At 45.3% G+C, this 16,611-nt stretch overlaps 1 protein-coding gene across 2 annotated transcripts in view; it reads left to right on the plus strand.

Moving 5' to 3' along the window:
* Window positions 1-16,611, plus strand: part of LOC130282579 (rap1 GTPase-GDP dissociation stimulator 1-A-like) — a 475,415-nt gene that overhangs the window by 147,249 nt on the left and 311,555 nt on the right. For both annotated transcript variants that reach the window (XM_056530939.1, XM_056530940.1), the window contains exon 2: window positions 916-1,083. In XM_056530939.1, coding sequence (XP_056386914.1) covers window positions 916-1,083 — 168 coding nt within the window. The remainder of the gene's footprint in view (window positions 1-915; window positions 1,084-16,611) is intronic.

Below are 16,611 nucleotides of genomic sequence, written 5' to 3' on the forward strand. Positions count from 1 at the left end.
ACACAGAAATATGGAGAGTTGGATGGCACAACAAAACATTTTAAATCACTTCACCTCATATGCCCCATACAAACACTGTGTAGCATGCCACATTTTCCTGCAGGCACTTTGAGGTACACAAAAGATCTAACAGATTTAGTCAGGAAGTATAAAAATAGGAAATTTGTAAATAGCATCGTCCTCCATGTGCCTCAGAGCTTGGCACAAACAGTCAAAGCATCTCCAAAGTCTGTTGTGTAGAGTACATTTTATCTTTGTTTTATGAGCTGAAACAGTAATGGAGACATAGGAGCAGGCCAAATTATTCTTTCAGCATCCGGATACGGAGACCACAGGGCACACAGCTACCACCTAATATATGGCAAGTGAGGACATGGGGTGATAATCGATCACTGCTCTACCATCCCACTCCCACCAGGTCACCCAGACCATTCAGCATTTCACTGGCCCACGGAAGCCCCTTGGGCTGTACCACACTTCTTGTGAGCTCAGCAAAATCCACTAAAACATCTACAGGCAGCTCATCCTCGGTTCTCTGCTAGGCGTCCTTGCTCTGCTCCCAGTGTGTCTGGGAGAAAAAAAATCTGGTTGTGTCCCAGCCCACAAACAGAGCATTGCCAGGGGTATGGTCAGTGGCCAAAGGCAGCACTTGGGAATCTGGAACCACGGAGAAGGTCAGGAGGGGAGGGGAACGTCGGGCAGCTACATCCTTCCACTTGCAACAAACATCCAAGTTCAAAGCTTTAACCGAACTTTTAGAACCTGTAAAAAAACAAAAACAAGGAATTGGATTAAAGCCATGTGTTGACAAGTGAGAGTGCAGAAGTAAAGTAATTGTTTCTAATTAATGCTCCTTATCCAGGATGTAGTTATTTACCAATAGTTTGCTTTAATGTCTAATTCTCATCCGTTTAGTGCCCGAAGAACTTATAAAACCAACTGTTTCTGAAGGGACTTCTATTTGCCATGCTGAGAGCCTGTGCCAGCATCTGGAGTGCCTCAAACTTTGTGGAGTGGATTGTGAGGATGAGAAGCAAATGCTGCAAAGCCTCAATGTGGTCCTGCTGGAAATAGACGAAGACAGTTAAGTATTATGCTAATCTCTCCCAACACATTTAGCTCCTGCCGACTGAGATGTATGAGTGATATGCACTCTGTCAAGTATATATAGATCATGGGCAATACGTTCTGAGTAAATTCTGCTAAAAAAAAAAAAAAGAAAAATGAATATTTTGAAATTTGTGTGGTGGAAATTTTGTTATTTTCACACACATGTGGGCACTCAAGAGTTGTATATAATACTTAGCTTTATATATGTTTCCCATTGAAAATCATGTTGTAAAGCCCATAAGCAGAACATGCACACTAGCCAATAGTAATAACGAACAGCACTTCAAGCGTTCAGTAGATATAATCCCATTTATTTAATTAATTTCTTTAAGTTAAATGTTTCTGAATTATTTCTTGTAGATTATTTAGCATTTTGAAAGAAAAATTGCAAACGTTTTGTATGTACTGCAATTAAAGGGGTTTTCCAGTGAAATGTATTATTGTATTACTGCAGTCACTCCCTTGTGGCCTCCGATATCAGGGTTCTCCATCTCTGGACGATCTCTGCTTAGAGTCTGCTTCCCTGATTGTGGTGCCAGCTTAGGGGGTTGGGGGGTGGGGGCAGACTCAGCTTATTCTGGGAGTTTTTCATAAAAATTGCATTCAAAAGTAATGAAAAAAGAAAGGACTTACAATGCCAACTTTATTGTGTCAGCACAGCATCCCAAAGCTGCAGGGTGTCTGAGTGCTGTGTCCCTTGCACTTCAATAGTTTCTATGTAAACACTGTAGAAAAGCACAGAAACTTTGTTGCTGGATCAGAGACTCAAAATCTGACAGGAGTCCCATGTTCCACTAACTGAACAGTAAGTCAGCAAAGATTTATGTATCTCTGGTTTACTATTACTAGATTCCCAGTGCCTTGCTTTCTGCGCACAACATAGAGAATCTGTGTCACTGCTCTTTATAGCTACTGCCTGTTATCTAAGCCCCAAATTCTCCAAAGCCCTGAACCCTGTTGGTCAGAGATTCAGTCTTTAAGGCTCTGCGCCTGGTTTAGTGAATCTACCTAGTGTGTAAGAAGTGAGCCAAACAAGTCTGTAAGAAGTGAAGCAAAGCAGTCATGTTTTTCAAATCCTGGGCAATCCATAAAAAAAATGCTTTGATGACTTGGAACAAGGCCTATGCATCAAAGAATCTGTTACCGTTACTAATATTCAGGTAAATGAATTTCATCACCTTACTGAGTCATTACATACGATTTCTACCTTGATGTAATTACAGGATGTGATTTACCTAATTTAAGCAGAACTTGGCCAATTTTACCTGTCAGTCCTTCAAAGACAGGCCTTGGAAAAAAAATTCTATTGGCATGGCAACAAGATCGTCTTAAGGAGTGATGACAGGTGAAAGTCACCAAATTTTTTCTAGTAATGTCTCACAAATTTCTTATTTTAGATGCTCAAAATAAAATGAAAGTAATTCTTCGACAATTATAGTGGAGCAGGATAGTTCACAACATTTATCAGCAAAGAAAGTTTTCTTTAAAGGGAAATACTGTATAATATATATATGTAATTCAATGTTTTTTTGTATTAGCTTCCTCAAACGTAAAAACACCAAAAGAGTTGAATATGAAGAGCCTTTACAGGTGCATAAACATTGTATACAGAGCTCTTAAAGGGGTACTCTTTAAGTACTGAAACTTTTCCCTATGCCCAAGATAGGGAAAAAGTGTCTGATCGCGGTCAATTGTATCGGTGCCCCGTTACTTACCTGTCCTGGGCGTGCTCTTGCCCCCACCATCTGAGTCGAGCTCAAATACAGCCCTCTCAGCTTATCAGCAACTGAGACAGGGGTCTCTATCACTCTTTATATAGTATAAGTTTCAGTTCCCCAGAGTACCCCCTTAATAGCATACTACTTTGTCAGGGCTGGCCCTACAATGGTTCCCACTGGATCCATTTGACCTAGGCAGTACCTTCATAGGGGCCGGAACAGGGCCGGAGTGGCCTACTGGGTTACTGGAAAAATTCCTGGTAGGCTGTCCGCCTTCAGGGCTAGCAGTGGGGCCCTGTGGTAGCTATTGGGCCTGCAGCCTCAGAGGGAATGCAACTTGCAGAGCCATGGCCTTTGTACTATTACACATAACAGGTTAGTTTATGTCCGAAGACTGTGGGAGCACACTGATGATGTCACAAGTCCGATGCAGAGGGCATAAGGTACTCAGTTCATTGTGCCCTCTGTGTCAGACCTGTGACGTCATCAACACGCTCCTTCAGTCCCATAGGCCTCCGACATAGAGCAGTCTGTGATGTGTGTGAAGGCATCAGAGAAGAAAGAAGAGGATACTGGAGGAACATGTCCTAGGTGAGTATCATTTTTTTTTTTTATTCATATACTGTACACTACAGTTTGGAAGAAAATATTGAGTAACATAGTTGCATAGTTAGTATGGTTTAAAAAAAGACATACGTCCATCAAGTCCAACCAGGGAATTGAAGTGAAGGTTGTATGGGGATACGGGGAAGGGATGAAGTTTTATAATTCTGCATAAGCATTAATTACATAGTTACATAGTTACATAGTTAGTAAGGTCGAAAAAAGACATATGTCCATCAAGTTCAACCAGGGAATTAAGGGGTAGGGGTGTGGCGCGATATTGGGGAAGGGATGGGATTTTATATTTCTTCATAAGCATTAATGTTATTTTGTTCCAGGAATGTATCTAATCCTGTTTTAAAGCTGTTAATTGTTCCTTCTGTGACCAGTTCCTGAGGTAGACCGTTCCATAAATTCACAGTTCTCATGGTAAAGAAGGCGTGTCGCCCCTTGAGACTAAACTTTTTCTTCTCCAGACGGAGGGAGTGCCCCCTCGTCCTTTGGGGGGGTTTAACCTGGAACAGTTTTTCTCCATATTTTTTGAATGGGCCATTAATATACTTATATACGTTTATCATATCCCCCCTCAAACGTCTCTTCTCAAGACTAAACAATTGTAACTCCTTTAATCGCTCCTCATAGCTAAGATGTTCCATGCCCCATATTAGTTTAGTCGCACGTCTCTGCACCCTTTGCAACTCCGCAGTGTCCCTTTTATGGACAGGTGCCCAAAACTGAACAGCATATTCCGGGTGAGGCCGTACCAATGCTTTATAAAGGGGGAGTATTATGTCCCTGTCCCTTGAGTCCATGCCTCTTTTGATACATGACAATATCCTGCCGGCTTTGGAAGCAGCAGCCTGACATTGCATGCTATTCTGTAGTCTGTGATCTACAAGTACACCCAGATCCTTCTCTACCAGTGACTCTGACAGTTTAATCCCCCCTAAGACATACGATGCATGCAGGTTATTAGTACCCAGATGCATAACTTTACATTTATCCACATTGAACCTCATTTGCCAAGTGGATGCCCAGACACTTCGTCTATCCAAGTCATCTTGTAACTTATGCACATCCTCTATAGACTGTACTGTGCTACAAAGCTTGGTGTCATCTGCAAAGATAGAAACAGAGCTGTTAATGCCATCCTCTATATCATTGATAAATAAATTAAACAACAGTACTGAACCTTGGGGTACACCACTAATTACCGGGGACCAATCAGAGTACGAATCATTGACCACCACTCTCTGGGTACGATCCATGAGCCAGTGTTCAATCCAGTTACAAACTAAAATTTCCAAATCCAAAGACCTTAACTTACCTGTCAGAAGTCTGTGAGGGACAGTATCAAACGCTTTGGCAAAATCCAGAAACACTATATCCATAGCCATTCCTCTGTCAAGGCTTCTACTCACCTCTTCATAAAAGCGAATTAGATTGGTTTGACAACTTCTATCCTTAGTAAACCCATGCTGGCTATCACTTATAGTACTATTATCCCCTATGTATTCCTGTATGTAATCCCTTATAAGTCCTTCAAACAATTTACCCACAATGCACGTTAGACTTACCAGTCTATAATTGCCTGGCGAAGACCTAGAGCCCTTCTTGAAGATTGGTACCACATTAGCCTTGCGCCAGTCCCTTGGCACAATACCAAACACCAGAGAATCTCTAAATATCATGAACAAGGGTACAGATATTACTGAACTTACCTCTCTAAGAACTCTTGGGTGTAGTCCATCCGGCCCTGGAGATTTGCTTACATTTACTTTACGTAACTTACCTTGTACCATCTCTACATTAAGCCAGTTCAGTACATTACATGATGTGTTACCAGCACTAACCTGGCCAATGTCAGCTCCTTTTTCCATAGTGTATACGGAACTAAAGAACCCATTCAGTAGCTCCGCCTTCTCTTGATCGCCTGTGACAACCTCCCTATTATCATTATTAAGGGGTCCTACATGCTCTGTCCTTGTTTTTTTTTGTATTTATATATCAAAAAAAATATTTAGGATTAGTTTTGCTTTCTTTTGCCACCTGTCTCTCATTTTGAATTTTTGCTGTTTTTATTAAATTTTTACAGATTTTATTAAGCTCTTTGTACTGTTTAAATGTTATATCTGACCCATCAGATTTGAATTTTTTGAAGGCAATTTTTTTGTTGTTTATTGCTCTTTTAACATCATTTGTCAGCCATGTAGGATTTAGTTTTAATCGTTTATATTTGTTCCCCTTTGGTATGCATTTAGCTGTATAGTTATTTAGAGTTGATTTAAAGATGTCCCATTTACCTTCTGTATCAGTATTTGAGAACACCTCCCCCCAGTCTATGTCCTGTAGTGCAGCTCTCAGCCCAGGGAAATTTGCCTTTTTAAAGTTATATGTTTTTGCCTTCCCCGTCTGTCTTTGTTTTCTACACTTTAAGTCAAAAGTAACTATATTGTGGTCGCTATTACCAAGGTTTTCCCGCACAGTTACATTACCAACCAGCTCTGCGTTGTTGGAAATGATCAGATCCAACAAGGCATCACTTCTTGTTGGGTCCTCCACAAACTGGCCCATAAAATTATCCTGCAATACATTTAGGAATTTTCTCCCCTTTGTAGTTTTAGCCTGCCCCCGGCCCCAATCTATATCTGGATAGTTAAAATCTCCCATTATTACCACTGTACCTGCCCGGGCGGCCCTCTCTATTTGTTTATACAGCTGACCTTCTATCTCTTCAGTGATATTAGGGGGTCTGTAGATTACACCAAATACTATATTTTCAATATTTCCCTCCTTTTGTAATTCTACCCACAATGATTCCACATCCTCAGAATCATCACACACTATGGCATCGTTCACACTGACTTTCATACCACTTCTTACATACAGACAGACTCCACCACCTTTTCTGTTCATTCTATCCTTGCGAAACAATGTAAACTGCTGCAGATTAACAGGCCAGTCATGTGAGGAGTCCAGCCATGTCTCAGTGACCCCAACTATATCAATATGTTCCTCCAGTTTCAAGGCCTCAAGCTCCCCCATTTTATTTGCTAGGCTTCTGGCATTTGTGAACATTAGTGTTGCTCGCAAATATTCGCAATGCAAATATTATTCGCGAATATCCCATATTCGTGAATATTCGCGAATATAGCACTATATATTCGTAATTACGAATATTCGTTTTTTTTTTTTGTTTTTTTTTTTTTTCCCACAGTACACATCACAGTGATCACCCCTCTCTGCTTCTAGCTTGTGTGGTGTAAAGAAGGCTCTAATACTACTGTGTGAGACTGGCGTGCGAATTTTCACATATGCGGTAATTTGCATATGCTTATGCTAATTTGTTTTATATGCTAATTTTCGCATATGCAAATTTTCGCATATGCGAAAATAAAACGCGAATATTTCGAATATGCGAATTTAGCGAATATATGACGAATATTCGTCCATATGTTCGCGAAATATCGCAAATTCGAATATGGCCTATGCCGCTCAACACTAGTGAACATACACTTTACATTTCCATTAAGTTTTACACATATAGTCTCACTAATGGGATTTTCAGAGTTATTGGGGTTAATGTTATTTTTTGAATTATAAGGGCTAGTTGTACTATTTAAGTTATTGGGGCTAATGGGATTTTTTGAGTTATTGGGTCTAACGTTATTATTTAAGTTATTGGGGCTAATGGGATTTTTTGCGTTATTGGGTCTAACGTTGTTATTTAAGTTATTCGGGCTAATGGGATTTTTTGAGTTAATGGGGCTTATTGTAGTTATTGAGTTATTGGGGCTAATGGAATTTTTTGAATTATTGGGATTACAATTTTTCGGGCTACATTTATTTTTACGGCTGGTTTGTAACCCATGGATCTCCTTATCCACTGCTCTTAACCTCCCCCCACAGGACTCCTCTCCACCCACCATTATGTCCTGACCCCTCTCTAACCTATCCATACCACTGTCTGCTTTCTTTGCTTTATTATCCTCCCCCCACTCACCTAGTTTAAATACTCAGCCACCCCTTTCAGGATTCTCTTCCCCAGCACAGCGGACCCCCTTCCATTCAAGTGCAAATTATCCGTAGAATAGAGTTTGGACCCCAATGAAAAGTCAGCTCAGTGCTCTAAAAACCCAATCCCTTCCCCCTTACACCATGACTTAAGCCATGCATTTAACTCCCTAAGCTCCCGCTGTCTTTCATACCATGTATTCTGTCGTTGGTTCCCACATGGACCATGACAGCTGGGTCATGAGTGAAGCCTGTTACCTCTGTAGGGACACGGGTGGGCCTGTTAAAGGAGTACTCCGGTGGAAACTTTCTTTTTTGTCTAGTTCACAGTGCTCTCTGCTGACACCTGATGCCTGTATCAGGAACTGTCCAGAGCAGGAGAAAATCCCCATAGCAAACCTATGCTACTCTGGACAGTTCCTTACACGGACAGAGATGTCATCAGAGAGCACTTCCTGGGGAACACAGCAGCTGTTGGGTGTGTCTGACTTCCAGAGTTTTCAAGAGAGAGAAGAGAAGCAGTGTTTCCTACAGCCTTTTCCCCAGGAGTGGAAAAGCCTCCTGCTATGGAGCCCCAGACTTCCACCTCCCGAACTAGGCCGGCAGGGGGTGGGAGTGAGAGAGCTATGACCGATTCCCAGGAAAGGGTGAGAAGATCCAGCAGGCTCTGCAGTAATGTGGAGCCCACTCCCCCATCCGTCGCTGGAAACCGAAAGGTGTCTAGTAAGAAGATTATGGTTATTTCTTCGGGGACTGTTGTTATGGGGACTCAGGGAGTTGCTAGCTACTTTCGGTTCCTGCATGCAAGACAAGCTAACAGAATATGAGCAGCTAGGAAAAAAGCTGAAAATCATATGGGAAGACCTGAAGTTTGCCCGTTACCAGATGGATCACTCTGCCACGGCCATGAGGGCAAGGTTCGCTGTCAGGGTGTGGGAGCTGAAGGCAGAGGAGCAGGAGGTGGTGAGAGCCCAAATGCTGATCATAGAGGGAGCAGGCATGTCGCCAGTGACCTCAGAGGGAACAAGAAGGCCAAGCTAAAACATGTCCAGGCCAGCCCAGAGATAGTGGGTGAAGCAGTTGCTGATCCCAAAAGTACTGTCAATAAAAGCAATGTTAATACAAGGTGTGTGAATGATGGGAGTGGTAGTGCTGTGGATGAGAGGGGTGTATGTGGCAGTGGTAGAGGTGCAGATGGGAGGAGTGGTAGTGGTGCAGATGGGACGAGTGGTAGGGGTGTGAATGAGAGGAGTGGTAGCGGTGTAGATGGGAGGAGTGGTAGTGGTGTGAATAGGAGGGGTGAAAGTGGAGTGAATGAGAGGAGTCACAGTGGTGCAGATGGGAGGAGCAGTAGTGGTGCAGATGGGAAGAGCAGTAGTGGTGCAGATGGGAGGAGTGGTAGTGGTGTAGATGGGAGGAATGGTAGTGGAGTGATCAGGAGGAGTGGCAGTGAAGTGAATAAGAGTCGTGGTAGTGGAGTGAATGATGGGAGGAGTAGTGGTATGAATGAGAGGAGCAGTAGTGGTGTGGATGGTAGGAATAACAGTGGCTTTTGTGGCAGTATAGGTGGCCTAGGTGGGGATGTAGGGACGGTGTCTGGTCCGGCTGCCCCCCCCCCCCGGTCACCAGGAGTTATGAAAGTGTGGCGGCTGGGGGTTCAGTGGGATCTTTACCTCCTGCATCTGGTGACGATCAGCTGCAACGGCGCCTCCTGGAGGCACTAAAGAGAGAAGAAAGGACGCTCCAGGTAGAGGGAAAGGAGATGGACCTGTCTTTTTGGGTGGAGAGACATGGTCTGGGAGCATTCGAAGAGAGGAATGGGGAGACCGTATGGTCCCTCCTGACACCCGGGCAGGAGGTAAGTCACAGAAATGTGGCCCGTCTGGTCTGGAAAGGTGAAGATGCGTGCCACCAAAGGGGCAAGGTGGTGGAGCTTCTTTTCCAGATGGGTTTCAGGGCTGGGAACATCTTTGCCCTGATTCACTACTTCAGCTCCTTCGAGTTTGATGTCAGCTTTGTTAGGTCGGAGGGACTAGATCTCTTTTGGTCTAATTATGAGTTGCTGAACAACGAGCCCGGATAGCGAGATTTCGCTGTAAAGGGGTATCTCGCCAGAGTATAGGAAGTGACCGTTTTGACCCGTAACAAGTCACTTTCTTGTTATGACATTATGACCTGGCGGGGCAGGCACGGGGAGGTGACGGAAGAACTTTGACGGGCACAATATATGGTCTGGGGCCTGGACGTTTTGCATCCGTCTGAGACGTTCAGGGAACACGGTCACCCACATCCCTTCGGCGGCCTTCCTGGGACGCGACAGGATTCAGATCTTCTACCAGGGGCATCCGAAGCTGTGTCACAGGTGTGGTGACCCAAACCACTTTAGTGCCAACTGCACTCAGCAGATATGCGCCCTCTGCTGGGGGGTGGGTCACCTGGCAGCCACCTGTGGGCAGATTCGGTGTAACTTGGGTGGTGACTTAGGTCACCCGTTCAGCCGGTGTCCGCACTCGTTCTCTAATGCTGTGACTGCCCCGGCTGGGGAAAGCCTAACGGTTGCCCCGGCAGGGGAGGGGACCAGTGGAGGAGAGGGGGCGAGAAGAGAAGCGCAGGTTGGAGAGGGCCCTTGAGAATGCCCAGGTGCCAGGGGTTGCTCGGGGTCCCACTCCAGACACTGGAGGCGAGAAGAGAAGCGCAGGTTGGAGAGGGCCCTTGAGAATGCCCAGGTGCCAGGGGTTGCTCGGGGTTCCACTCCAGACACTGGCTCAGAAGGAGGTCAGAATAACTCTGAGGTTTTGGGTATGGCCGAACAGGATGAGGAGATAGGGAGACTGCTTAGGGAAGAAGATGCTCCTTTTTCCAGTCATGCCTCTGAATCCGAAACTGTGGATGAGGAGGAGAGGGAGGGGCAGACAGTAAATGGTGGCCAGAAAAAGAAGAGGTGGAAGAAGGGTAAGAGTAAGGCGGCACCGTCCTCCTCTTCAGTTGTAGCCTCAGACCATAGAAGGAACAACTCAGTCTCCGACCCTCTGATTGTCCTTTTAAAATCGATATGAGGCCCTCGGGGATACTATCTTGAGGGTCAGGAGGCAGTGCGGCCTCCAGGAGGTGCCGAGCCTCCTTCCTCTGGGGCAGTTTCCTCAGGGGCGGAGGTAACACATGATGTCGGAGGTAAAGATCCTGGGATGGATATGTCCCTGAGTTTAAAAAGAGGCAAAGGGGCTTCCTCCGATTCAGATGGGGGTGGAAGGAGAGGAAGAAGGTTTAAGGGGTGAGGCCGTCTAACTCAATCACCCAGGATGGCGGCACTCACCCCACTGATATTGGCATCTATTAACTGTGCCAGGATAAAGTCTGATACGGCTAGATTCACAGCCTTTCATTTTCTCGGTCGTGTTGAAGCCGACATTTTCATTTTCCAAGAGACTAGGTTGTCAGATCTAGCCTCTCTGGGTAAAGCCAGAAGAGAGTGGAGGCGCAATCCCTCCCACTGGTCTCTTGCGGCTAAGCCGTATAGTGGGGTGGCGGTCATTTTTACCGCTCCTGTTGAATGCAGACGGGTTATTGAGTTAGAAATGGGGAGATGCCTGATCGTAGATGTCTTCATGAAGGGACAAGAGCTCCGGCTCATTAACATCTACGTCCCGCAAACTAAGCTGGCCGTAAAGATATCTTTATGAGGATTAAGCACTTTCTTTTTACGAGTTGGCAAGTGATCTTTGGAGGGGACTTCAATAATGTCACGAGGTCCCAGGATAGGAGAGGCTCCAATGGTCCGCTGGCTTGCGATAGTGTGGCACTGATTAGCATAGCTAGAGAAGCTCGCCTAGAGGATGCCCACATTCGGAGCCCCTCAGGCCATGCGGGTTTCACCTATCATCAAGGTAACAGCAGGTCTAGGATAGATAGGTTTTATTTAAAGGAGGAAGCTGTCTCCTCCACAGTGTCCGTGGTTGAGGTGGAGTTCTCCGATCACTGTATGATTTTGTTTTCCCTGAATGTTTCAGAGGACCCCCCCCGGATGGGAAAAGGTTATTGGAAGCTGAATTCGTCCCTCCTAGAGGAAGCAGAGATAAGATAATTTTCTTCAGAATCAGGTACCTTTACTGGATCTTTGTAGTAATAAGCTGTAGTGGTGGGATATATTCAAGAAGCGGGCTGCGGGGTTCTTCTTCCAGCTCTTGAGCCTCAGGTCCCTGAACAAGTACCGCATGTATCAGGGTCTGATGAGGAAACTTGAGCCTCTTGTCTCTACTGGATGTAGCCGAGAGGATATCTCCAGAGTGAAGTCCTTGCTGATGAGGTGTCAGTATGATAGGCATGCATCTTTGGTTTTTGAGAGGGATTTCAGGAAGTACCGCTTGCCCGACCCTTACAGAAACTGTAAGATGTCAGTGAGTAGTAAAGTCATTTCAGGAATGATTGATAGTACAGGATCTCTTGAATAGGTCCAGATCAGGGATCTTGGAGGTCGTCAGATCCTTCTACTCACACCTCTTGGGGAGGAAGGATCTAGACCAAGACAAGATGTCGGTTTTCCTTACTGAAACTATTCCTGAGCCAGGGGTAGACCCCTCTTTTGATGTTTTGGCAGAAGAAATAAGGGAAGAGGAAGTGAGACTGACGGTCGAGGGGCTTGCCCCTAAGAATTCGCCAGGTCCAGATAATAGCGACAAGAGGACTTCTAGAGGTGGTGGGATTCAGCGGCGCTGGTCAGAAGTGGACCTCTTGGTCCACTTCAGACCAGCGCCGCTGAATCCCACCACCTCTAGAAGTCCTCTTGTCGCTATTGTCTTGTTTGAATGGGGAAGGCTGCAGGCCGGATTCTGTTCCTCACCCACGCTGACCATTGTTGTGTGTGAGTCCACACAACCGCATTCAGTAAGGGCATTCTCCATTCTACCTTTTGGACCCTGTACCTGCGGTATCACGCTATGGAGCGCTCTCTCTTGTTTTTTTAGCCAGGTCCAGATGGCTTAACATCCGAGTGGTATAGGACCTTTAAGGAGTCTTTAGCTCCCCTCTTGACAGAGGTATTCAATGAGTGTCTCTCCTCGGGCACTCTGCCGAAGTCAATGAGGAGGTCAGCCCTGATTCTTCTGTCAAAGGGTAAAGATCCTAGCCGTGTTGAGAATTGAAGGCCGATAGCTCTTCTCAATATGGCCAGGAAGCTTCTGGCCAAGATACTGTTTAATCGGCTGGTGATGTTTGCACCCCAGCTCCTTTCGGGGGCTCAGCACTGCTCTGTTCCAGGCCGAAGCACCTTAAGTGCTGTCCTTAGTGTCAGGGAGGCAGTGGCGGGGAGTAGTTCGGGTTTCTGGAAGGGGTACTTGCTGTCCCTGGATCAGGCCAAAGCATTTGATCGTGTGAACCACGAGTACTTTTGTTAATTGGCTTAAGATCTTGTACGCAGGGGCAGAGAGGTTCCCGCTGGTGAACGGTTGGTCTGGCCGCTCTTTTGAGGTGGGGTCCGGAGTCCGTCAGGGTTGTCCTTTGAGCCAGCTTTTATACGTGTTTGCGATCGATCCCTTCGTCCGGCGGGTAGATTGTGGGCCGTTGGCGGGAGTTGGGATGAGTCTGGCGGAGCTGGATGTCGCCCAGAGAGTGGTGGCGTACGCTGATGATGTCACCATTTTCATGAGAGAGGAGGTGGATGTGGTGATGTCGGAAGTGGACCCCTACTCGGAGGCATCCGGGTCTAAGATCAACCGGGATAAGTGTGAGAGTCTCTGGCTGGGAGGGGGAGATCCCACGTTTGATCTCCCGGACACCCTTCCAGGGCCCCAAGAGTCAGCAAAAGTTTTGGGCATCATAGTGACATAGTAACATAGTTCATAAGGATGAGAAAAGACCAGAGTCCATCAAGTTCAACCTATAATCCTAATAAGTCCCTATTGAGTTGAGTTGATCCAGAGGAAGGCAAAAAACCCTCATACTAGAGGTAAAAATTCCTTCCCGACTCCAAATATGGCAGAATAAATCCCCGGATCAACCTTCTGTCCCTATAAATCTAGTATACATAACCAGTAATGTTATTACTCTCCAAAAATGTATCCGGTAGACTTGTGCACTAGAAACATTTTTGTTTCGTTTCGGTTCATTTTTTCGTTTTGGAAATTTTTTTCGCTTCGGTAATACTTTTGGGTTAGATTTTTCGGATACATTCGGTATTCGGGTGTTCGGTCTGATTTTTCGGATACATTCAATATTCGCGTACATTCGGTAAATCTTTTTATTCTTTTTTGGACTTTAGCGTTCTTAAAAAGTTATGGAGATACCTTTTTTATTAACATTTCGTAGGGTACCATAAAAAATAATAATAAAAAAAATACAGTAGTGATGGAAAAAATTGTATCTAACGAAATGTATCTTTTTTATTATGAAATGCTTATTAATTTTTAAACAGGGATCAATTTATGTGAGCGGGTAAAGCACCAAAAATGTAGCCGACAATAATAAAAATGTAGTGTGTGCGTGTTTTTCACTTTTTCAAAACATTTTTTAGGTAGTACTACTACTCCCAGCATGGAACACACTCTTCCATGATGGGAGTAGTAGTTACCTGTACTAATTGACAGATCTCCAGGGTCCCTTGCGATCCTCTTGTATAATGTATAGATGCGGCGGCCGCTCTTCTATGGTCCCTTGCACTCACGTATATATACACATATTCATATTTCCTGCAGCGCTGTGATTGGCCAGATGGTTCCAGCTAATCACAGCTCTCTGTGAGAAATAGGAATATGTGTATATATACGGCTGTGCAGGGGACCATAGGAGAGCGGCCGCCGCATCCATACGTAATACAGGAGCATCACAGCAGGTGTCAGGAGTGATACCTGCAGTGATCTTTCCTTTACTACAAATACTACTACTCCCAACATGGAGTACACTCTGCTCCATGCTGGGAGCTGTAGTATCTGCATTAATAGACAGATCGCAGCGGGTGTCAGAAGTTACACTCGCTGCGATATGTCTATTAATGCAGGTACTACAGCTCCCAACATGGAGCAGAGTGTTCTCCATGTTGGGAGTATTAGTACCTGCAGTAAGGGACAGATCCCAACGGATGTCACTCCTCCTGACACCAGCTGTGATCGTCCTTATGTGAATGTCGGGATCAGCTGTTCTCAGGGCTATAGAGCCGGGAGAACAGCTGATCCTGAGCCGTAGGTATACATCGTATATCTACTGCCCAGCAAGAACTTACAGTGAGCCTGCAATGTGTATACAGTATAAACATTGCTGGCTCACTTAACCCCTTGCCGAGCTGTGCGCTATGCGCAAGCCCAGCAAGGAAAGAGTTAACTTACACTGCTGGACAGTGTAGGTTAACCCTTTGGGCGGTATACACTATATACAGCTATCTATAGATTGCTGTAGCCTGTATATAGTGTATACAGAAGACGAGGTCCGCTTACTTCCCTCGAGTACCGGGCAGGTCCGTGTAGGTCTTTCCCCTAGTGATGACGTCACTAGGTGGCGGAGCTACAGAAGGGAACAAGGCTAGTTAATCTGAAGCTCTGTTCATATTGTCTGTTTTGTATAATGTGAACAGACCCTTCTGGCAGTGTCTACCCAGACAGGGAGACTCCAGCTGTTGCTAAACTACAACTCCCAGCATGCCCAGACATGCAAAGGCTGTCTGGGCATGCTGGGAGTTGTAGTTTTGCAGCAATTGGTGGCTCCCTGTTTGGGTAGACATTACATCATGGGTGCTCTCCCCAGCGGACAGCGACAAAAATGTCATAACCAATTCTTTGTGTTTTTTTTCTTCTCGTTTCAGATCAGTGTATGCATAGGATTACTGCAGATTTGATGGATTACGGCGGATTATTATTTTTTTTCTTTTAATAAAATGGTTAATGAGGGCTGTGGGGGAGTGTTTTTTTAAATAAAATAATTTTTCCAATGTGTTATTCTTTTTTTTAATTGAATTTTCAGGCTTAGTAGTGGAAGCTGGTCTTATTGACTGAATCCATTACTAAGCCAGGCTTAGCGTTAGCCCCAAAAACAGCTAGCGCTAACCCCCAATTTTTACCCCGGCACCCACCGCCACAGGGGTGCCGGGAAGAGCCGGTACCAACAGGCCGCAGCGACAAAAATGGCGCTCCTGGGCCTAGGCGGTAACAGGCTGGCGTTATTTAGGCTGGGGAGGGCCAGTAACAATGGTCCTCGCCCACCCTGGTAATGTCAGGCTGTTGCTGTTTGGTTGGTATTGTGCTGAGAATAAAAATAAGGGGAACCCTATACGTTTTATTTATTTATTTTTATTTAAATGAAAAAAACGTATAGGGTTCCCCGTATTTTCATTCTCAGCACAATACCAACCAAACAGCAACAGCCCGACGTTACCAGGGTGGGCGAGGACCATTGTTACTGGCCCTCCCCAGCCTAAATAACACCAGCCTGTTACCGCCTAGGTCCAGGAGCGCCATTTTTGATGCTCCGGGCCTGTTGGTACCGGCTCTTCCCGGCACCCATGTGGCAGTGGGTACCGAGGTAATAATAGCGCTAGCTGTTTTTGGGGCTAGCACTAAGCCCTGGCTTAGTAATGGATTCAGTCAATAAGACCAGCTTCCACTACTAAGCCTAAAAATTCAATAAAAAAAGCACAACACATTGGAAAAATTATTTTATTTAAAAAAACACTCCCCCATAGCCCTCGTTAACCATTTTATTAAAAGAAAAAACCAAATAATCCACCGTAATCCATCGAATCCGCAATAATCCTCTGCATTCACGGAACTGAAACGAGAAGAAAAAAAACACAAAAAATTGGTTATGACATTTTTGGCACTGTCCGCTGTGGAGAGCACCCGTGATGCAATGTCTACCCAAACAGGGAGCCACCAATTGCTGCAAAACTACAACTCCCAGCATGCCCAGACAGCCTTTGGCTGTCTGGGCATGCTGGGAGTTGTAGTTTAGCAACAGCTGGAGTCTCCCTGTCTGGGTAGACACTGCCAGAAGGGTCTGTTCACATTATACAAAACGGACAATGTGAACAGAGCTTCAGATTAACTAGCCTTGTTCCCTTCTGTAGCCCCGCCCCCTAATGACATCATCACTAGGGGGCAGAGCTACACAGACCTGCCCGGTACTCGAGGGAAGTAAGCGGACCTCGTCTTCTGTATACACTATATACAGGCTACAGCTATCTATA

Source organism: Hyla sarda, chromosome 7 (genome assembly GCF_029499605.1).
Source record: "Hyla sarda isolate aHylSar1 chromosome 7, aHylSar1.hap1, whole genome shotgun sequence".
Classification (NCBI taxonomy): domain Eukaryota; kingdom Metazoa; phylum Chordata; class Amphibia; order Anura; family Hylidae; genus Hyla; species Hyla sarda.